This window comes from Ruditapes philippinarum, unplaced genomic scaffold (genome assembly GCF_026571515.1).
Source record: "Ruditapes philippinarum isolate M1 unplaced genomic scaffold, ASM2657151v2 ctg3581_1_1_1_1, whole genome shotgun sequence".
NCBI classification, from domain to species: Eukaryota; Metazoa; Mollusca; class Bivalvia; order Venerida; family Veneridae; genus Ruditapes; species Ruditapes philippinarum.
The window spans coordinates 59,972-84,487 of NW_026851515.1; the positions used below are offsets into that span (position 1 = coordinate 59,972).

General features: G+C 30.6%; 1 protein-coding gene across 1 annotated transcript; it reads left to right on the forward strand.

The window, feature by feature from the left end:
* The first annotated feature begins 17,315 nt into the window (after window positions 1-17,315).
* Window positions 17,316-18,612, forward strand: LOC132740568 (clumping factor B-like). Its single transcript, XM_060728870.1, has 3 exons — window positions 17,316-17,329; window positions 17,673-18,233; window positions 18,555-18,612. The coding sequence occupies exons 1-3, from the start codon at window positions 17,316-17,318 to the stop codon at window positions 18,610-18,612; spliced, it is 633 nt and encodes a 210-aa protein (XP_060584853.1).
* The last annotated feature ends 5,904 nt before the right edge of the window (window positions 18,613-24,516 follow it).

Consider the following 24,516-nt stretch of genomic DNA (forward strand, 5'->3'; position numbering starts at 1 on the left):
GCATAAATTAATTTGAGATCTACACACGTGAATGGAATAATTAAAATGAATTGCCCTTTCAAATTCATCATTATTTTACAATTTGTTTTATTCGTGCTTATACAAATTTGTCAATGTTTTGTTTAATAGAATTCGTACACTATAATTCGTAAAAATAAAGAAGTGGTCTTTGGAATTTCTTAAAGTCTTTGTATTTAAGATTTTGTTACATAAATGATTTTTCCAGACATGTTTCATATTTTCTAGTTCGGTGCTGTAGATTTACATTCTCCTTTAATGTATCGTTCATTATATTTTTATCAAATTCTTCTCAACTATATCATTACAACAAATACCACTTTAGACAATTGATTATGTACATTTAAGATATAATCGCAGATAAATATCTTTTCATTGTCTCATATCATTCATAGTTAACAAATTTCAACTTATTTCAGTTCTTGATATGAATATCCCAAATCAACTTCATGGTCATATCGTCACGAATTTCGGAGAGAGTGTAAAACTACTTTACTTTAATGTGAAGGGGTATCAAACTTATTTTGATAAACAATAAAATTTTAATGAAAAGCTTACCTCCAGAATGCTATGTGCAGACACGTCAACAATAATTAGAATGAAAATTACAATCATGGTTGCCTATAAAAAATGATTATTCAAATATGATTATACTTTTATAAAAAAGGTAGTTCCAAAATTATAGAGCACGTCGACGTTGTCGTAAAACAGTGATGTTCACCTATAAAGATAAAATTTACAGACTTTTATTTAAAGTAACATTATTCCCATCCGATGATTTACAGTCAATGAACAGGTGAAAGTCAAAATAAGGTTTCGTTTAGCCATTATTCCTTCCGATGTAATGATTAACTCCGCATAAACGATAAACAACTGACGTTGCTCAGTAAATTTTCTGTAAATATCCATCGGAAATTTAATTGTAAAAATCCTTTATAAAGAAGAATTGGGCAGTCTTTTTTTATATTTTATGCAGATTTCTATTTTACGATATAAATTTTACAATATCAACTGTTGGTCAATGGCCATTTAAACAGGCAATCTTTTGAAATATATCATCAATTCAGCTTAGCATGACAATGAACGAAATGAGCATACTGTCATTTTTAATCATCAAAATTAATTCTTCATTTCGACTTTTTCACAGTGCATTTATATGTTTTCTTAAACAGATGGTATCGAATAGCACCCACCGACATTGACAATTTAACTTCTTGCATTGTTCGCTTGCCTTAACTACATTAAACAACTATATTATATAAACTGAAACGATATTTATTGATATTTCAGATTATTTAAAATTATTTTGTATCAAAGCCATTATTTTACTAGATTACAATTATCAAATAAAATGTAAGTTTGAGAGAAAGAAAATCGACACTCATGTTAGTTAAATGATTAGTTAAATAATTAAGTATAAACTATTTAAGTTACAAGGATCCAAATTGAAACTGTCTTGCTATCCATGTTGGCAATTTAATATATATTATAAAATGATATTGTATGGCAACTATTTCATACGCTGTATGAACATGCTGATAAAGCTTTTTATTCATCTTTTTTCAAATAAAAAACCCTGATGTCAATATGACATTTAAAGCGGTTTAGTTTATCTTTTCCTTGCGTTTAAAAAGACCTTTGATCTTAATTTCTCCACTTCCTTAAAATTCATGTGTCCATTAACAATCCTCATATATTTAACCACCTTGGTAATTTATGTTACCACTTAAAATGCAGACAAAATCTTATAACAAATTTTTATTGATTATCGTACTTTTAATATAAATGTATATAGAATATTTTAGAACATAAATTACAAAAATGATAGGCGTTAATATAGATTATATAAAATCCATGATTAAATGAATGAAAAGCGAAGTAATAAATATACAGTAAAATGAACATTCTCGATTACGTCTTGTATGCTTAATGATGTCGAAGTGCTTATTCAAAAAGATATAATTGTTTGTAAATTTGGCATTTGTCTTGGCAAACATAACAGAAAGAAACAAAACACATGGTAAGTGAAACTTCTTATGAAAAGCTAATGCATACGATGTTATTTTTTTTTCCGCTCATGATGTTTTTCAAACAAAAATCCCATACCTTATATAATATTAAAGAAAGGCTATAAGTGCCTTATTTAAAATAGCTCATAAGCCAGTAATAGATCTTTTAAATATGCTTTGTGTTTGCCAAATTGACATAAATGCCAAAAGTAATTGAACAATCGTATATCAACAAAGTATTTCATTTATAAATAGAATGGAAAACCTTAAATAAACTTATAAAGATAACATTAATTAAAAGTTTATAAGGAATTGACAAAATATTACATAACAGGAATAATAGAAGAAATTAAACATGAATTTCAGAATGTTCTTAAAGGGGCTCCACTGAGGTTTTTTAATATAATTGGACTGAAAATATTTTTTCTAGATAAATGTACTATTTGATGTAGGTGTAAACCACTAATCTTTGTGCAAAATTTCAGATCAATCGCGCACTTCGTTTTTCCAGAATTATTATTCTTATTGTAAAAAAGGACCCAAAATGAAAAGCGTTTAAACACACAAATCGGGCTAAGAAAAGCATAAACATACGATTTTTAATTTATTTCAAATTATATTCCCTAACTATCTTTGCATATATATTTCTGTTTAACGTGCCCCAGCTCATTTATGTTAGAAATCAAAATGTTATGTTTTTAGGCTTTTAAACCTCAGTGGAGTCCCTTTAAGGGAATTTTAATCTTTTTTTATGTTTTGCCAAAAGAAAATGCACAAGGTTTCCTTTATTCATCATGGCTTGATATATGTCATTTTCTTTGGTTTTTGTTGTTGTTGTTTTTTCTCCAACGAACAATAAAATATATTCTGTAACCAAAACATATAATTTATTCATTCCAAGTCTGCACATTTTTTAAAAGCACAATATGCCTCAGAAAGGACTTTTCTTCTTAATAATTTGACTAATGTGAGTCTTAAACTGTTCAAACAATGGTTTTAGAGCATTTTAAAGGGTTTTCACCTGTAGCACTATTAAACAAAGTAGAATTTTGACTTCCATACAAAATACAAAATTACAAATTTTTGATGATATTCATATACATCAATTTCCGAAATCAAAGCGATATTTCTGAAACATAAAAAAACACATCGTGCTTCTTCAGCCAGAAATCTTAAAGGTTTGCCATAAATCATAGAACACCATAAATAATGAGTTAGAGTCACGAAACGCCATAAATGATATTCATATCAGTCGACATATAGAACATAAGTCAAAAGGTCATATGTTTATATTCGGCAGGCGTTGTGTTGTGATTAATACATTCAATCAATTTCCAGCAACAACGACTTGATTTTATGGTGTTAAGAAAAGCACCACCAAAGCATACCTCAAAATGTTTATTAATATTCAGTAGATGTTTCTTGAGATAGATCTAGTACATTTTACTCTTATCGGAAAAAAAACTTTTTGTCTTCTTGATATAACGCAGAAAAAAGGACAGAGTTCTAATTACGTTTTCATGATATAATCTTGTGTTTATCATTTTCTGTTTGTTTTTATACTTAAATTCGTGTATTTCATAGAGAAAAAACTTTAACAAGAGTAAATGCAAGATTTGAATATTATATAGGACCCAATTATACAATAAAGATTTAATTCATATTTTTTATAACTATTGTTACAAAATAACAATTGATTTAATTTCAAACAAATATTAGTTAAAACACTTTTGGAATTATTTTACTTTTTGTTCATACATTTTGTATAATCCTAGTCTGTTTCTGATACAAATTAATTTCATTTAGTTCAATGAATACAAATATTATACATTTACTGTTATTTAATCTATATATTTTACTTTAAAATAAAAACTCAAATCTAAAAGAGTGTGCCTAACAGCTACAGTGGTTTAATGTCGGCACAGACATCTATCTGACAGGCGTTAGAATGTCTAAAACTAATATTCCTGCGAAATACTAGATATGTCAAATCTAACTAAAGTTCTACTTATTTCTTCCATGTAGATCTGACACGGACCGTATAAGTTTCGCCTTCTTTATGATTCGGATTTCCCGATAGAGCTATTTTTACCAATGACATCAACCCGGTTTTTACAAATAGGCAATAGAATAATTATCAAAATACCTTTATCCGTTGAAGTTAAACAAATTGTTGATTTTTGTCAAAAATGTTTGAAGTAATTTTTAACGAATTAATTTGTAATTATAGAGTCAATTCTTAATGGGCAAAATTGTTTTGCCACTTTACCTGTCAGCTATATTGGCAACGCTATGTTTGTTCTCGAAATCGTGTAAATTACCTACTCAGTATTGGTTTTCCAAGAGTTGAAATAAGAAACTGCATCGTTTTAAAAATAATGAAAGCTCGCCAATGATTGGTTGTTTAAAAGACCACGAGAAGTCTAGGATTAGGCAATGCATAAATTGTTTGTGAAATGCTGTATTGAATGAATACTTTATTTCATTTTCAACATAAAATGATGCAATTACACAAATGTGCAGTCCCGCATGGAAGAAAACAACTTGTTTATGGTTAAAAAGAGGTTTGTACCACTTAATATTATGTGATTTAATATTACATTAATGCGAACGTTTAAAACGCTAATCATTATAATCTGAAGTGCAACTTAATTTAAATATATAAACGTTTGAAGCAATCAAGATCTTTAAGGATTTTAGTCATTGCAAACATTTGTGGAAACACTGTAAGAGGTTATATCATGCCAGGCAAAATATATTGATCGTAGTCTACAGCTGTTTAATTATGCAAATCTCCTAGGGAAAATACTTTATTTTTGTCTCTTAATTCTATAGATTATAAGATCTAATATGCCAATGAAAACAATAAATTTACAAGACTGCAGATTAAATATTCCTACGGGCAATTTTGCTTTTTATGCTTTATCAATAAAGTGTGTACATGTATTAAAATAGAGATAAAAACATCCAAAGCGACAAAATTGAAAAAAGCTGCAGGTTCTGCCTGTTTTAAGGACAATACTGGAAAATGCAAGTTACATGACCCATCGGCGTAAGCAGAATTCAACATTTAAACAGTCATGGGAATAGAGTAATTTGGAATTTAGAAACATCAATGAGCGGAACTTAATAAAAATTGAATTTTTGAAAGGGAATCAGATAATGATTTAATGGATTTGGTTTGCACTCTAAGAATTCTTTTCCATTCTGATGCGTCTCTTTTATTGTCTCAAACTTAATTGCATCAATAATAAAAAAAAACTGATTTGGTGAAGCTGTGTTTGCTTCTTTGAGTGACAATTACATAGATAAATGTATTGTGTAAGTGGTTTACCTACAACATTTACGCAATGTGCAAATATTCAATGTGCAAATATTCAAACGTTCGTCTGAGAAATACGTGCTGGAATACTGTTTTTACATACGCATGCTAAGAACCATGAACCTTCTTATTTAAATTAAGATATCAAATGAGTATTTAGAACTTTGCAACTTTTATGAATATAATTTCAAATGTAATATCATTTAAGTACAGTATTCAAATGTTGCTTTTTTCAAGGAAATACAGAACAAATGATGTCCCTTTTGGACAGCAAAATAACATCTATTATTTTTTTGAATTGAACACTCGTTCGGTGCCATGAATCTCGTTTCAATATCATATTTAATTATCTAAGCAATTGGATAGAAAACATATTCCTATGGATATCAATCTCAATTAAATACACTCTATTTTTTCTTAACATAATAACTATTAATCCATTTAACTTCAGTTGTACTTGATAATTAATTAAAAAATTCATTGCAACTATGTAACTTAATGAACTTTAATATTTATCTAAGTATCAAATTGAATCTGTTTTTTAAACAAATCAGCCTTAACTTATTTTATTTCACCTTCCCATAACATATAAAATTTCCAAATTTATAGCAGGCATTTCCCACCCTTACACTTAAGCATAGAAAGAAACGCATGTACAATTATTCACAGTCGGACGACTTAAAGAATAAGTTTATATAAATGCACGTGAATAACGCAGTAGTGGCTGATAAAACAAGTGCACAATGTTACTACGACATCACCGTCGGATAACTAAATATAACTTTAAAAAACACAATTAAATATCATATAACTTGTAAGGGTAATGATCTTTTATACCAAATAAAATGATATCAATATAATGTATGTGCAATGCAAAACCATACCTTATATCAATTGTTTACATTGCTCATAAGGAACAAACAACCAGCAACTGATTTCACTACACTTGGGATAAGAATAACACAAACAAATAATTTTCAATTTATATGTATATATATTTTGTTTGCATATCTTTCTGTTTTAAGAAGACATTTAGACATTTAAATTCATGTTTTTAAGCTTTTGAAACTCTGTTAAGTTCCTTTTAGGTTTGGATTTTATTTATACAACGATATTGTCGTCATAATTTTAAAGTGGAATAAAATCAAATTAAAATTTACAATGTAAATTAATTTCATTTAAATCTATTTTAATGATAATGATACATTTTCGAATAATCTGTAGATAAGAAAATTGCCATTTGTGATCATACCCACACAATAATTTGATTTTTGAATAAAAGTATACAATATTAATCTGCGACATATTGCGTTATATTAGATGTTTCACTCTACTTATTTTAATACTAAGAACGGTTGTTGAAACATACATTGATTGGTTCATTATACTATACCATTATAATAATGTTTCAGAGAATATTACATTGACAACAGTATTCATCTATTTTAAACATAAATCTCCCATGATAATATCTTTTGTAATTGCTATAGGAATCACTATGTCATTATATATTAAAAGCAAATAAGATATTAGTCCCTGGCGAATAGTTTTAATGTTGTACTAACAAAGTATATGCGTGCTTCATCATGTGTATATATTATGTCAGCAAATAAACCACATCAAATACTAGATATTAAGTATTCGGTCTCTCCTTAGGCAATTCGTTAATAATTATTTAAGCAATCATTTTTCAAGATATTCTTATACTTTACTCCTTTCAATTCATGATGCAATGCATTTTTAGACGTGACATTTGATGAAATAATTGAGAATGTGTGTACTAAATGTTTCATATACAAGTATCTTAAAACGCCATGCCAACTTATATGTTTTCAACGTAAGTGATTAAAAATATGTTTAGATAAATTGTTCGTGATGATTGTACATGCAATGAGATGAGGGAAAGCAAAGATTTATTAAATAATAATTTAATATGAAAACCAGAACTTTCTTTAATTGCAGAGGACAATCTATATCTAATTGTTTTAAACATATTTTTTTGCAAACATTCAGATATTGATTCAATTATCGTTGAGCAATATAATGATACTGTGTCTCTCTACATATCATTCCTCTTTCGATCAAGACAACGCTGCTGGTCTCCTAAAGAAACAGCACTCAAAATAACAAAAACAAATAAATTTCATTAAAAAATAATTAAACAGAAGAGAAAAAAAATCAACATTATCAACAACAACAATAACAACAAATCATTAACTTAAATCTAAGACATGTTATTAACTGCAAAGCAACATTTTAATGCAAGATTTGCTAAGTCAAGTAATTTAAAATGTATATCGCGCTAGCAGACACAATGTTATTATGCTTCCTGATAGGAATAAATATTTTTAAAAAATACTTTATATGCACGAAACTTAATGTATTTCTGATTATTTACTTTTCTTCCTGTGTGTCTAAAGTTGAAAATATTTGCAATGGAACAGACTTATTTACATTTATATATTTCTCTACGGATTGTCTGATTCATAAAACTATTTTATACGAGTGAAATGTATGCGTTTCATTCCCCAGACTTTTTAATCCATTAGACCATTAAGACAACACGACTAAAATGTATTCTTGCCAAATATATTCAACTTGACAGCCCCAGTAAGAGAAGTATATGTGACAACATAATTGTCCAGAGGGTTTTACGTGATTTGACATGTTGACAATACAAATCAATTTATCATCTGTTGCAAGATCTTCTTCGTTTAAGAAAGATAATAATTCAGAGTACTCAAGTCCTTTAGTTTTTTTCAATTCACACGGGAACTCGTTTCATTTGTCATAAAGATAATCAAATTCGTCCTTGACCTAGATAACGTGACATCCTGTATAATGCAATTGATATGTTTCTATGTTAGGGCCACATTCAAATTTTGGATATAAAAAGGAAATATTCGGAAGCCAAAAATTGCCACTTTGGCTAATACGTTTTTAGTACGATAGTATAAATGATAAAATGATAGTTGAAAGGTTTTAAGATTTGATTTTAAGTGGCACAAACAAAGTATCTAAAAACAAAATGAATCTAAATGGTCTAATTTCTGTCAAACATGTGTTGGTTTTTTGTCATTCGTTTACGGAAATGCAGGCTTACCTTTTTCTTATAAAAGGTAGGAAATATTGATTATTGGCCTTATAAATACATACTCGACTTAGATTTATATATATAAAATGTCAAGGAAAGTAAGGGTAATATTTTTATAAATAGTTATTGAGGAGAATTGCATGATATCAGGAATGTTTGTGCGAGTTTATAATTGTAAAATTTTAATGCAAACAGACTTATTAAAGAACATTATGTTTGAATAATCGAATACGACTTGTAAACGAGAATCAAGAACTTGCATCATTTGTATATCAGCTTTAAGCTACTATGGGCGGCAATATACTATTTTGATGGCGAAATGTTGCATTTGTTTCGGAATAAGATTCTGTAACATTTTCACACTCAGATCATCCAAATATAAAACAATTAGGTCTCGTTTTAATTTTTTTCTGAGTTCTGTATCAAATCTCAGGGTGTCCATTTGTCATTAGATATTCTTGTTTGGTTTCTGACAAATTAAATTACTGTTATGCATGTTTTAGCTAGTAAAAAATGTTGTTTTTTTATCACATTAGTGAAATATTTTGAAACCTTTCTATGATTAATGTTGATTATGTTGATTAAGAAATATCAACAGGCGTGTTGTCTCTAAGGTCAATTAACTGTTGAAATGAGATTGAAAGCTTTCAAAGTATTGTTTTACAAGAATTGTTATTGAGTTATCATTTTAACCATAACCGTAAGGACCAAATCTAGAACATAACTTAAAGTTAATAATTTTGTTCTTGTCTTTACATCTATAAACATAAAGAAGAAGAATATTTATAACTTTATCACAATAACAGGAATCTTAACCATTCTTAGTGGCAATGCAAATAATACCGACTTATGCGTCAGAAGGAGCACTTAGACAAAGAATTCAAATAATTATTAAAAAACAACAACATTTCTTTTAATCGGTATTGGTTATACGGTAACTTCACTGAGAATGGATAATCTTAATTAGTGTCAAAAATCTCATAGAATTAAGAATTAACTTTATTCGCATATCCTACCGGATCACATACATATAAATATACTGTAAAGTACATATAAATATACTGTAAAGAATGGAAACTGTGTTACAAAATAAATATACAATTGGTATTCATATAATAAAGAATTACATAGATATTAGATTATTTAGATATTTTAGGATTACTTTTGTTCAGTTTTGTCATCTTATCATTGAACACAAAATAAGCAATCAGAAAAGAAATAAAATTTAAAATCTCATAAACAATTAGATGATATTATCTTCGAAATTCGTATCAAGTACTACACACATATGAATATTAAAGTGACATTTTGCTCATATTTTCATAGTAAAGTTGAGCTGAATTGACTTTTTATTTCAAAAGATTGACTGTTAAAATGGTATTTGATCAACAGTTTATTTTGGAAAATGTTTAGGATAAAATTTAAAATCTGCCTTAAATATGAAAAGACTGCCCCACTCTTTTTATAAACTAAACGTTTCAGATAAGTTCTAATTGATAATTATAGAAATTCCGTTTCGATCCGGGGATTATTCATTGTTTATATGAAGTAAATTACTGAATTAAAAGGAATCATGGCTATCTAAAAACTTTTTCTGACTTTCACCTGTTCACTCACTGTATACCCTCGAATGAGCATAATGTCACTTTAAATTAGCTCAGCCAAGAAGCTGTGTCTGCTGTAACTATATAATAAATTATGACAGAACCATATACTTTTCTCCTACGTTTCATATTGTGTATATGTCACAAGGCAAATTTTGCTTGTTTGAATATAACTAAAAGGAATATATACTAAAAATAACAAATCGTGTCTGCAGTTTAGCAACTGTTAATTAAAGCTACCTTCAGTACAACTTTTGCTGTCTAAATGACTTGTTACAGGTTAAGAAAATGTACTATTCGTGTTAATTGCAGACAGAAATATACTTAAAAAGTGAGCATTGTCTTCAGTAATGCGTACAACATATAAAATACATTTCCGCAAGAATGTTGTTTTATGTCTGGCACGTTAATGCCCATCATCTGTACAGACAGGTTAGACATAATTGACATAGATGTGTACTGTAATTATTTCTTGATGTATCCTTTCAACACTACAACAAAACAACAGCACACTTTGGCTCATACAAATGATTTCAATTAAGTAATTACAACTGCTATTTTGTACCAGATTTGAGATTGGCGTTTTGCACAGAGGATTAACTATATTCTATTTCAAGGCACAATTTTAAATTTAGTTACGTCATTGTGTAACGAAAATGATCATACTTATAGTCTGTTACGTTTTTGGTGGATTTAGACATCTATACATCCGTCTTACGATTTCATATTCAATTTGGTAAATAAATCGTTGAAATATTTAGAGCAGTACTGTGTAACAGTTGTAACAGACAAATTAAGAATGTTTCAAAGCAAGATATACAAACACAGCTGTTGCAGATGTATAAGTATTTAGTTTATTTATGCATCAAAATAAATGTATATTGACGACATTAAGTATGCAAACCATATTTTATATGAAAACATCTCCAAGATTAGCTTTACTGTAAAATTCCTTTTTTTTTATAAATTGTTAACATTATTCATATTAGGTTTTAAACATTTGAGGTATTTCTGTTTTAATACAAAGGTTTAAAAATATGCACTGAAAAATATGCTAAGAAATCGCCTTGATATTAGACGTAATGAAAACATACATTCATGCCAATCGCCACTCATTATAATAGAGAAAAAAGAGACAAACAGCAAATATTTTAACTTAAAACACAACACAAAGTCTGAATTATGTGAATATATGTTGAGTTGAACTTTTGACTTTTGATTATATTGATTCTGTTTGACTGGTATGAAAATCATATGTGACATTTCATGATGCTAGCTCATTATTTGTAGCAATCATTGACCCGATGTCATAGTTATTCAGATTTCTGGCTAAATAAGCGACCTTCCTTAAGCTGAAGGAATTTGTTTGAATAAATACTGTTATCAATGCTTTTTGAGTTGTTGAAAAAAAGAGTTTTTTTTTGCAAAAAACTGTACTTTCGTAGAGGTTCTCATAGAAAATCTCTGCATGTGGGTAATATGCACCATTACACACGGCCAAACTGCATGACAGTGTTACAGTTTTTCGTAAAAAAAAGAAGGGAGTCATAGTGAATCTAAGCTTTTTTTGGTTTCTACTATGTTAAAGTAGATAGGTCTACAATGGGCACATTTTCCATTATTTTTTTCAAATACTGATAAACAAAAGAAATATATAACTTGGTTATTCTTATGGATTGTTGCTTAAACAAAATATGTCGATATAAATCTAATTGATATCGAACATTTATATAATAAATCATAATATTTTAATCTAGAACATTTTATAATCCGCTATATAAATAAATATATGAAATATACCATCACACTTGCAAATACTTCTTTCGCAGTTTGCCATTTTGTCTTATCCTAAATACTAACAGAGAAATTTTTCATTATTTTACAAATCTTCCGCAATAGACCAATGCACGTTTCACGCACTTGTGACTTGTCTTGGTAGACTCGAGAGAGGTGCAAACAATAATAGCTATATATTTTTTTCACAATCGTTAGACTGGAAGGATTTGACTTACTTATCGAATAAATGAAAATAGGTTCTTTTCTTCTCGTCATAATAGAATCCCGTTACGGCTATCATAAAGTATGGTTATCTCATAAGCCTAATACTGGCTAGACTCTATCCCTATTCAGATAGCGAGTTGATTGCGTTCATCAATCAGTCTGCTTTTAATCAAAATGCAAAGCCGTCTTCATCATCAATGATTCCTTGCAAGGAAGATTAAGCATCATTTCCAGTTCATCGTGATAAAAAGGGAACTAATACCCTGCTCTTGTTTCCGTCATTGTCATTTATACTATCGTTAAGACACATATTAGTCAGAATTAAAACGATTTCACAGAACATCTTCTACATGCACATGATTTTAGAATATAGTTATGGAAATATGTTCAGAGACTATATGTAGATAGTCCATGAGGAACACGAGGTTTAGTATTTTTACCTTACTTCAAGGTCAAATTATTTGGAAATAAGGTATGCAGAGCCTTATTTCTTCTATTGTTCATAAAAAAATGAGCACTTTTGAAAGAAATTAATAAAAGCAACAAGTGATAGGTTTACATCTTTTACTTATTGACTTATACGTTTGCACCTTTTCATTGAGATTTTTTTTAAATATTATTTCTTTCTTGCAAATGAAAAAGGTATCAAATGTTCTATACAATGCCTTACAACCAATTAAAAGAAGAAATCAGATTTGTTAGGCTACTTTAGAACTTGACTGAAAAGACTTCATATAGGGAAATAATTCGAATGTTAGAGGCAGATAAATCAAAATAAGTTAGGATAAGATGACCCACAATAAGTTTCACTTAAAAGGTTTCTGTTGTCATATTCTAAGATTACTTTAAATTTGAAGCAAATGTTCTTAAAGTATTTTCGAATCTACATGGTTTATACCACAGTATTATAAGGGTGGTGTTGTAAAACAAGACAATTTTATTTTTCCAGTGTTCACCCATAACCCGTATTTTACCAAATTTCATAACAGGAATAATTCAATTTAAAATGAAACAAGAAGTATCTTTAAAAAGATACTCGCCGAAGAAAATATTATTTTACTTGTAACTGGTGTTTCAAAGTATCTTATACATACTGAAATGTTAGTTTAGTAATTGTTTAATAAAAACAGTAATTACTTGTGCAAATGGTTATTCTTTCCTTATATATTTCAAACATTATTAATCTAGTATCCTTGAACTTTTGGGGAAATACCGAAAAATCCTTAAGATTCCAAGCAACCTTCATTTGTTTAAATTTTTTTGAAAATTACTTTTATTGCAGTCGACATAGCATTTTATGATAAGATCTAGGAGATTCTGTAACAATGAAACTGTCTTGTTATGATAATTGCACATTACACTGCCTTATTCATTACGAACACAATATGTGCTTCATTAATATGTAAAGATGCATGTACAAGAATCATGATATTCAAATCAACTGAACACATATATTTTAATATCATATCATTCAACACTGAACATAATCTACGGAGAGTGCCAGAAGAACTCGGTGTTTTTCGAAATGTTCATGCAAATGCGTGTCCATGATCGTGAGCGTTATTGCTGGTCTCGTTATTTTACACAAAACCTATAAAATGTCATCTTTATCATGGTCAATTCTTATACTAAAAAGCTGTTCATTAGTTATTAATGAAATTGTAAAGCAGTGTTAAGCCCATCTCACACAGGACACACGGCTTATACGGTTGGCCACCCGTGTAAACCGTACATACAACCGAACTAACCGTGAGTTTAACCGAGTTACACTCGGGCCATTCGAGTGTATCCGTGTAAGCCGTGTATGATTTTTAAAACTTTTAAAAAACTGGTACGGATGTAATGTCCGTGTAAGATCGTATAAACGACCGTACAAGACCGTAAGAGACCGTGTGAGACCGTATATACGACCGTATTTGAAGAACACTCCACGAGTGAGCCTGACCGTGCCAAAATCGTATATAAATCGTATGGAATCGTACGAGACCACAGTATTATAAGGGTGGTGTTGTAAAACAAGACAATTTTATTTTTCCAGTGTTCACCCATAACCCGTATTTTACCAAATTTCATAACAGGAATAATTCAATTTAAAATGAAACAAGAAGTATCTTTAAAAAGATACTCGCCGAAGAAAATATTATTTTACTTGCAACTGGTGTTTCAAAGTATCTTATACATACTGAAATGTTAGTTTAGTAATTGTTTAATAAAAACAGTAATTACTTGTGCAAATGGTTATTCTTTCCTTATATATTTCAAACATTATTAATCTAGTATCCTTGAACTTTTGGGGAAATACCGAAAAAATCCTTAAGATTCCAAGCAACCTTCATTTGTTTAAATTTTTTTGAAAATTACTTTTATTGCAGTCGACATAGCATTTTATGATAAGATCTAGGAGATTCTGTAACAATGAAACTGTCTTGTTATGATAATTGCACATTACACTGCCTTATTCATTACGAACACAATATGTGCTTCATTAATATGTAAAGATGCATGTACAAGAATCATGATATTCAAATCAACTGAACACATATATTTTAATATCATATCATTCAACACTGAACATAATCTACGGAGAGTGCCAGAAGAACTCGGTGTTTTTCGAAATGTTCATGCAAATGCGTGTCCATGATCGTGAGCGTTATTGCTGGTCTCGTTATTTTACACAAAACCTATAAAATGTCATCTTTATCATGGTCAATTCTTATACTAAAAAGCTGTTCATTAGTTATTAATGAAATTGTAAAGCAGTGTTAACTGATGTAAAATGTTTCATGGGAGAAAGCACGGTTCATATGTCTCATGTCACTAGGAACTTTGTTTCCGAAACTCCTTTAGTTATTTTAGTGCATACGTTTCAGAAAGATCCTTTATATTGTTTTGATAATTTTAGAATGTCCAATGAAATTCCCTGATTTCCGTTTGAAATTTTTATTTTAAATGACCAATATAAATCCTACCTATTTTCAGTTCGTCCTTGTATATGTTACAGGAAAACAAACTGTTCTCAGACGGTCTTCGTCCGAAAAAAGATAGAAAACCGTAAACACTTCAGTTTATTGAAAAAATCTTCTTTATTTGCAATTCACTTTTATATGACCGTTTTATAAAGAAATGACATGACCTGAATACATGTACAAATGTGGCTCAATACTAAGCTCACACACTACGCTTAATGAATTGTTATCAAGAAGGTCTTACAATGTCGGTGAACAATCACATATATGTCAGCGATAACAGGATCAGTATCAGCTATGAGAAAATGAAACAGTTATATATCTAGATTTTAGGTCCTGTATTTTTACTGTGCATTAGAATGTCTACGTCTAGACTCGATGACTTCTAATCCAGTTACCTCTCTGGCGTGGGTTTGATCCCCGGGAGATGCTTTGGTAGTTTAGCACGGAGGAAGGTAGTCTAGTACTGGTGTAACTCTCCAGGAACGATTGTTAGGAAACTACCCGCCTATATGACTAAAATACTGTTTGGGAAAGGCATAAAATGAAACAACCAAACAAACAAATCTATATTCAATTCGATATTTTGATTGCATCATTCACGAAAATAGTGCGTTAGCCTCGACTTTGTAAGCATGTAGCAAACAAAGGATAAATCATGTTGAAAAAATGATCTTTCATCATTTGTTTTATATTTTGTTCAATTTTTTTCATCAAAGTTCATGATTTGGGGTGATCATAATTTAGAATATAAATTTTCACCTTTGACTTTGGCGTTCTTGAGGGATTCTACTTTGACGTAAAATTCTGTTCAGATAACAAGATATGCCTAAAATACTTCAAATATATCTAACTATACAATGGAATTGGTGAAGAGAAACTCGTACTTGCTTATTAAGCAACAATAATCACACACAATTAACAAGCTCAAAATAAATGCATGCCGCATAAAGACCCTTTTACGATATGAAATTTGCCTAACAACAGAAGTCCAGATTAGCGCATGCGTAAACTGCGTAGAGCAAGAGACGACTTGATTAATAGAGGGAAGTGATAATACACGGTCATTATGCCATCATAAGTGGATATTTCGATAAATTACTGATGCAGGACAAGGACAGGTATTAAAGTTGAATGAATTACAACTCGGAATTAACGATAACAACGGATTATCAAATAATATGGCGCCATGTCGTATATACCTTAAATGAATTGCTCATTATTGAAAACCTTACTTTTTTAAGTATAAAACAATACAATTATGCAGAAAAAGGATAAATATTTTTTATAAATAGCTTTAAGTTATCTTCAGTGTCATGTACTTCGTACAAACGACAATTTTAGTACGGTATAAACTTAAAAAGAATGAAAACAAACGGTTTCGGAACAGAATTACAAATTCCGTTAATACTTAAAAAATGTAATTTTAAGCAATGCCTTCACAGTTCAGATGCTAAACAGAATTTTTTTCTTAAACCACTAACAACAGGAAGAAAAAATATTTTTATTCACTTTTTATTAACCGGTTTGATGAGTTTTTTCAGAAAAAAAAATGAATATTGAAAAATGGATTTCAAGCAAATGTCGAACGTTGCCGAACTTTGATCGTAGGATTTTCAAGAGTTATGTTTCTTTGGTGACCCGCCCTTTTGGAGGAACGTAACCGTGCGAGATTTAAATAGCTGGAACGCGTAGACACAGAAGATTAACACAAGCTATCGGATTTTTGGATTTTTTTATATGATATTCATTCAGTACATGTGTAATGACATGACACTATTTTTATCATATTTCCATATAGTTTCTTCAGTATGTAGCCACTCCCACTTTCAATTATGTTCTAAAGTAAGAAAAATATTTAAGACAGTTTGAAATAATATTTTACTAAACTTCAGATGAACAAATTTGAAATATTTTTAATTATTTTGGATAGTGATTCAGAAACAATTGATGTAATTGTTATTTCATCTGATAGTGACACTGACACATCAATAAATACATCTCAGTCGTTATCTAAAAGCTATGTAAATATGGTATGTTTCATAATGTTTATCTTTACACTTCCCATTACTTAAAAAAATACTTGTCACAACTCTGTAACTGTAAGGGAGATGCCCTCAACCAACAAATGGACGATGACAACGAATATGTGTAGGCAAAGTCGCAGGCACAGGCCTTCGCTACAGACAATATATTTACGAGGAAAGGGAAATAAAAAAAAACAATTAAAAAAACATATATTTATATACCCATCATTGAAATATCCGGGGCATTTTTAGTTGGACTCTTAATGTAACTAAAATGCAATCGAAGAGGTACTAGTATTCCAAAAAAGCAACAACTTATTGTCTTGGTGATGTAATTGAAAATGGAAGTCAACAAAGAAATAAGCAATATTTTTTGTATGACTTCCCTGTACAAAGTCTTTGCTTACTGTTATATTAAGTATTATAAAAGTGGTTTTATTTCACAATATATTTATAATTAAATCGCTGCTTTAATAGAACACTGTCTACCCAACCACCATCGGACAATGAAACAAACAGTGAAACATCTTTCCAGCCACCATCAGACAGTGAAATAAACAGTGACATATCTACCTAGCCACAATAAATAAATGAAATAAACAGAACTACCATCAGACAATGAAATAAACAGTGGCATATCTAATCATTTATCGTCAAACAATAAAATAAACGGAGACATATCTACCCAGCCACAATCAGACAATGCAATAAACAGTGACATATCTACACAGCCATCCTCAGACAATGAAATAAACAGAGACATATCTACCCAGCCACAATCAGACAATGCAATAAACAGTGTCATATTTACACAGCCATCATCAGACAATGAAATAAACAGAGACATATCTACCCAGCCACAATCAGACAATGCAATATACAGTGATATATCTACGCAACCATCATCAGACAATGAAATAAACAGTGACATATCTACTCAGCCACCGTCAGACGATCAAATAAACAGTGACATATTTACCCAGCCACCATCAGACGATCAAATAAACAGTGACATATCAACCCAGCTACCATCAGACTATCAAATAAACAGTGACATAACTACACAGTCACCATCAGACAGTGATATAAACAGTGACATATCTACACAGTCACAATCAGACGATCAAATAAACAGTGACATATCTACACAGCCACCTTCAGATTATGATACTGAAATCAATTATTATGTAATGTATTAACAAATACTTACATTTTTTTCTTTTTATGCCATTGTTATTTTGTATCACAAAAATAATTAATTACAATTATTTCAATTATGTCAGAAAGTTCTAAAAGCTAAACTATTTGAACCTCAAAACAAATGCAGAAATTAAACAACTTAAAGCTCATTGTTTCTTCGTAAAAGTTTCTTTGACCAAAACACTTAAATAGGATGTAATAATCCATTACTTAATTCACTTTAATTATATAAATGAAGTAAAAACGGGAATTTAGCCGAAAAAGAAAATATATTTACATGTTCTTGATAAAATTATTCTTTTGTATTTTACAGTTGTAAAGATACAGTCGGGATGAGAATATTTGTAGTTTCAATGACACAAGAGGTTTAACTCGTTAAATAGAATTCTTCATGTATCCAAAATACCTGGCCTCATTAGATTCTTAGAGCCAACTTTGACAACAAGTAAAAAAAATTCTATAAATTTCAATTGTATAACATTATGTATGTCAATATAAGATAATGATGGTTCAATGACACAATATAATACCATATACTATGATAAATCATTATAAAAATAATTTATCTTTTATATTTTTATTTCATAAGTTATGAAATTGAGAGGAGACAAGACTTGGTTACAGCTTGTTATTGTTCATCTTGTGGAGCAATGACTGAGATATATTCAAAGAACTACATTGCAGACTGTAAGAAATGATACATTTAATTTATTTATAATGTTTTATTTTTCGCTACAAGAAAATGGATATTATAATTCATACTATAAAAGCAAATTCTTAACTTCAGAATAGTTGATGCCCTTTATGTATTGATTATGTTTGTTAATGTTTGTTGTTTGTTTGTTTTTTGCATGGGGAAAGCATTTTATAGAGAAGATAATAAGCCAATATCAATATAAGAACTTGCAAAAATCCAAAAACAAACATTTCCATGCTGAGAATTTGAAATGTTTTGAAGCCAAAAATTTGATTTCCCAAAGAGACAACAGATAAAGCAAAATTGTATTGAATAAGAATTAAATAAATTTGGACAGAAGACTTTTAAATTGCCAATAATGTCATAATTGGACTGTCAAAAGATAATGGTAAATATTATAATTAAGAAAATGCTGAATTGCAAAAAGAAAATCATAACCTTAAAAAAATAACTGGCTACAAAGTTGAGACAGGCACAAAGTGATAGAAAGAAATTTAAAAAAGTACAAAAAATGCAAGAATACTATACAGGTCTCTCAAATCGAGTATTAGAAAGAAAAATACTTATAAACAAATTAAGATCAGCAAGAACATATATAAAAAGACAAAAGAATGGACCAAAAATACGAAAATGTAAAGAAAAAAACCCCATTCTTTTAAAGGATAGTATTGAAATTATGAAAAAAGGAAATTAGTAACCAATTAAAAAAACGATAACCTCCAATCATATTGTTCGCCAATGATGAAAAGACTTGAAACAATTCAAACGATTACAAAATTGTTTAAAACTTGAAACACAAGAGTGCGTATTTGATCATTTAAGTACGAATGTTACTAGTAGCAATATTTTTCGTGTTATTTCTGAGTTTTAAAATTAGTCAATATAAAAACCAAATTGTCCTCCATCAGTTAATACGTAACATTACTATTGAAAGGCTTATCGACTCACAAAGACATTTAGCAGAAGTACTGCCACACGAGCAAAATATGTCTTTATCAGACGAAACATCCAAATCTGTCAAAAAAGATAAAGGTTTTCATTTAACAGAAAACAAGCGATACTTTCCACTAGAAATAAGACAGATTGTTACTACACAATGAAAGCATTAGAAAATATTCTTAATGATATTGAAACAATCGAACACAATTGTGATGATGATCCAAGAAAATAAATTATTTTAAATTCAGTTCTATTTTGTCTGACAGAGCAGCAACAAAAGTTAAATTTGATGACATTTTTACATCATATAGAACAGATATTTTGAAAGACCGAATGGGAGAAAACTGGGATTTATTAAATGATGGAGAGCTAAAATTCTTAACACCACTTGATAATTTTTCTGTGGATTGCATCTCTTGCACAGTCATATTGAAAAACAGCGATCAAACGTTTAAAAATTATTGAAACTTGTCATTTTGATAAGGAAGTGCCAATCTATGATTCTTCTTTTAAATTACATGTATCTGGAACAGTGAGATTGACCCGCACTGCCAGTAAAGCTTTATCTTGCGACGGGGATGCCAAGAGTGGTGTTTATGGATATTTGCCACTTACACCACTTAATTGAAAGTGTGACGAAACAACGGTACCATGGAAATATTATGTCAACATTCTCTTTGAAAATGCAAATATTCATGTGTATTTTATGCATGAACAAATGAAAGAATACATTGACTTTGATGCCTCAAACAGATAACTTCTATCAGTTTTTCGTTTTCGGTAGATATACATGATATATACATGATGTTAATCTTGATTTTTTTTCTCTTGCTGGTGTCAAGGCATTAGAGTGGATTCATTATTTTTTACGTCACCATTGTGGTCGTTTATTGAACGGAAGGATTTTCATGTATTAAAAAGCTGTGTTTATTTGACAAAATGTGTGCTTACATTGAGAATTTCTGAAAAGATGTTGATAATTTTATTGAAGGTAAATTGGTTTTGTTTGTTTGTTTGGGTTTTACGTCACACCGACACAGTATAGGTCCTTTGGCGACGTTCCAGCTTTACTGGTGGAGGAAGACCTCAGGTGCCCTTCCGTGCATTATTCAGGCACGAACGGGCACCCGAGTAGAACCACAAACGTTTCGTAAGCTAGAAATTGGTAATGGATTAAATTGAAAATATTTATAGCATTAAATCTGATGTCATTTTAACTGCTTGGCTTAGACTAACATAACTATGTTGAATGAAAATACCCAGGCCATCTGACATGCCCAATATGCCCCGGATATGCATTAAGTTTTACTTCGCTAAAGCTTTTTTTATTTTGGTGCACTGTTATAATTTTCTAAAAAATTGCTCATTGTCAGTTTTGATCCCATTTTTCTTCTATTGCATTTGACAATTAGTGTCATGCATAGACTCAATCAAACCGAGTTTGCAATTTTAATGTATTTTTTTGCGATTAATGCTTTCGAGGGATTACTTTGTTTCCAGATTTTTATATTCCACAACAGCAGGTGTCAAGTGCCGTGTGGCAACTTCACTTAAGTGTTGTTATTTTTTTCTGGTCCTTCGGGATCATTTATGCCAGCACTATTAAGTTTTGAGTATGGAGTACCGCTCAAGCCGGTGCTAGGGGACCTGAAGGATGTTGCACCTATTCATTATCCCTCATACACAGACTCAATCAAGCCAAGTCTAAAATTTTCATGTAATTTTGATGTTTTTAAATCATCCGAGAGATCACCTTTTTTTCCAAATAATTTTTATTAATAAATCTTTACATCTTGCGTTGCAACCACACGTTTAAACATCGCAATTTGTATTTAAAAGTAAAATAAAAAGAGTCAGGAAACAGTATTTTTTGCCTAGTTGTTTTTTTTATTTAAGAGAAAAACTAAAACTAAAGAACTACCTAAAATGTTTATGATACCATAACAGTATCAAATAAAATCATAATGAATATCCAATTACTTATTTTCATTTATATTGTCTGCTCTCAAACAGTTTTGCAATATACAAAGTTCATATGCAAACAGACAAGAAGTACTGTCATTATTGCAATGCTTTTGAACAAATGTATACATGAGAAAAAAATCTTAGTGTGCGACATAGGTATATAACTTCACATTTAATGATATACTTACAAAAAAAATATATTTACTTAATTATGTCCTTTTTTTCTTAAAACGTTACATATAATTTTGAAATATTCATTTATAACAATAAGAGAGCATAAAACAAATTGGGTAAAATATACTTGATGGTCCATTTTAACCTGCAGAGAGAAATTAAGAAAATCGAAACCCGAGATCTTCCTCGAAAGTGTTTGAATAAAAAAAGTGAAGTCGTTCTGGCTGGAAGTTGATTGAAAGTATGATCAATATGCATAAAAATGGTTATCTACACCTAAACATTGCAAATACGACATTTTGACTCAAGTTATACATCTGGATTGATATTAATATCAATTCTGACGTTTCGTGACTCCATCTCATTATTTGTAGTCATCTACATGATTGCACGATTTATGCCAAATCATTTAAATATTTGGCAGCACTACAGACATATGTATTAATTATTTTGGCTTAACTTTTGTTTCATGTATGTATACATCAATATTGATTTTCATGTTAAACATTTCCGCCCATTGTTTCGCAACTTCTTCTGCCATATAGGGCACACAGAATTTTACCCCCGCACAACGAAGTTGTAAGGGGGTAAACTGGAATCAGCTTGTCCGTCCGCCGTCGCCCTTTCCGGCCGTCCGTCGGGTTTTCATTGTCCGCCCAATAACTCAATATTCTTTGGTATTTTACATTGGTCATGAATAGTAGATGATCCCTATAGATTTTGACCCACAGTCTTGTTGTTTGGTATTTACATTGGTCATGATTAGTAAATGTTCCCCGATTGATTTTGAGGTCACTGGGTCAAGGTCACAGGGGCCTTGACTTCTAAAACCTTGTCCGCCCAATAACTTAAGAGTCCTTTGACCCACAGTCATGATGTTTGGTATTAAGATTGGTCATGGTAAGTAGATGATTCCTATTGATTAAGAGGTCACTGGGTCAAAGGTCAATGTCACAGGGGCCTTGACATCAAAAAGTTTGTACGTCCAATAACTTAAAGATTCCTTTGACCCACAGTCTTTTTATTTGGTATTTAGATTGGTCATGATAAGTAGATGATCCCTTTTGATTAAGGTCACCAGGTCAAAGTCAAAGAGACTTTGCTTCAAAAAGTTTGTCTGCCCAATAACTTAAGAAAGTTTTGACTCACTGTCTTCATATTTGGCATGAAGGTTGATCATGACCATTAGGGGACCCCTATTGATTTTAAAGTCATTGGGTCAACGGTCAAGGTCACAGGGGCCTTAACTAAAAAAAGCTTGTCTGCTCAATTGCTTAACAATGCTTCAACAGTCTTCATATTTAGTATTGAGGTTATTTATACCTAGTAGATGACCCCTTTTGATTTTAAGGTGACTATGTCAAAAGTCAAGGTCACAGGGATTTTACTACAATAACCTTGTCTGCTCAAATGCTTAAGAATGTCTGTCCACAGTGAATTGATTTGACATTTTCACATTTGAAGCATATAGTATACATAACTTAGCAATGCACTGGCTAAGCAACCTCAGATTTGGCAGGGAGGTTGTCCTTGAGCTCTAAATGGCCACAGTTGATTCTGACAAAGTGGTGTGCGGGGTTATTCACACTATAACAGTGGCAGTTCTAGTTTTTGTTTTTAATTTGGGATAATACGCCACTTTTCATTTACGTGTCACATTTATGGTTCCATGAAAATCGCCGTAAACACATCTGCAAAGTACATCAGTTTAAACATATTTCATTCCGGAAAATACACAAAACATAATGTACAATATGATTTTACATGCATTGAATATGATAAACAAGATCAACAAGGAAAGGCGGCGTTCAATGAACGCAACCCCCACATGACCCAGCAACAAGAACCAATGGCAAGGAGCCCAGGGGGACCCCAAACAAAAACAGGACAGGGCAAAGACAGAGCACGGACAGGTTAATCATTAAATGATAATTAATTTGTAACTGATTAGGAATTCAAAGAAAAATAAAAATAGGCCACAAAGGGGAAGGGACAGGAGACCGGGGGAGGGGGTGGGGAGTAATCAAAGAAATAAAAACTAGAGGCAATGGGGAAGAGATACTTACCGTAGACGAGAAAACAACAAGGGACACAAGCAAAAGTGTCACCAAAACAGTATGAGACAACATAAGACATACATCTGAGGAACACAGTGGGGCGCCGCTTGGAACGGTCAGCAGCATAATAATGACTGCTGGGGAGTTTTAAACCGGTTAATGGTGCACCAAACCTCGCTCTTAGCCCCACCATGTTCCTATAAACGAGACAGTGTAAATAAAATGAATCCCCGCCAAGTGAAATTCTAACAGTTGTCATGGTTACAAAAGGTTAAATAAGTAAAACACTAAAATGATCATGTAGAAACATATAAAAGTAAACCCAATGACCATAACAAAAGTACTCAATGTCCTAAAGGAAGACAGAGCAACAAGAAAATCACCTACAAGGGCCCGACGAAGCAAGGCAGAAGACAAACATTAAGACAATTCAGTCCCAAAGG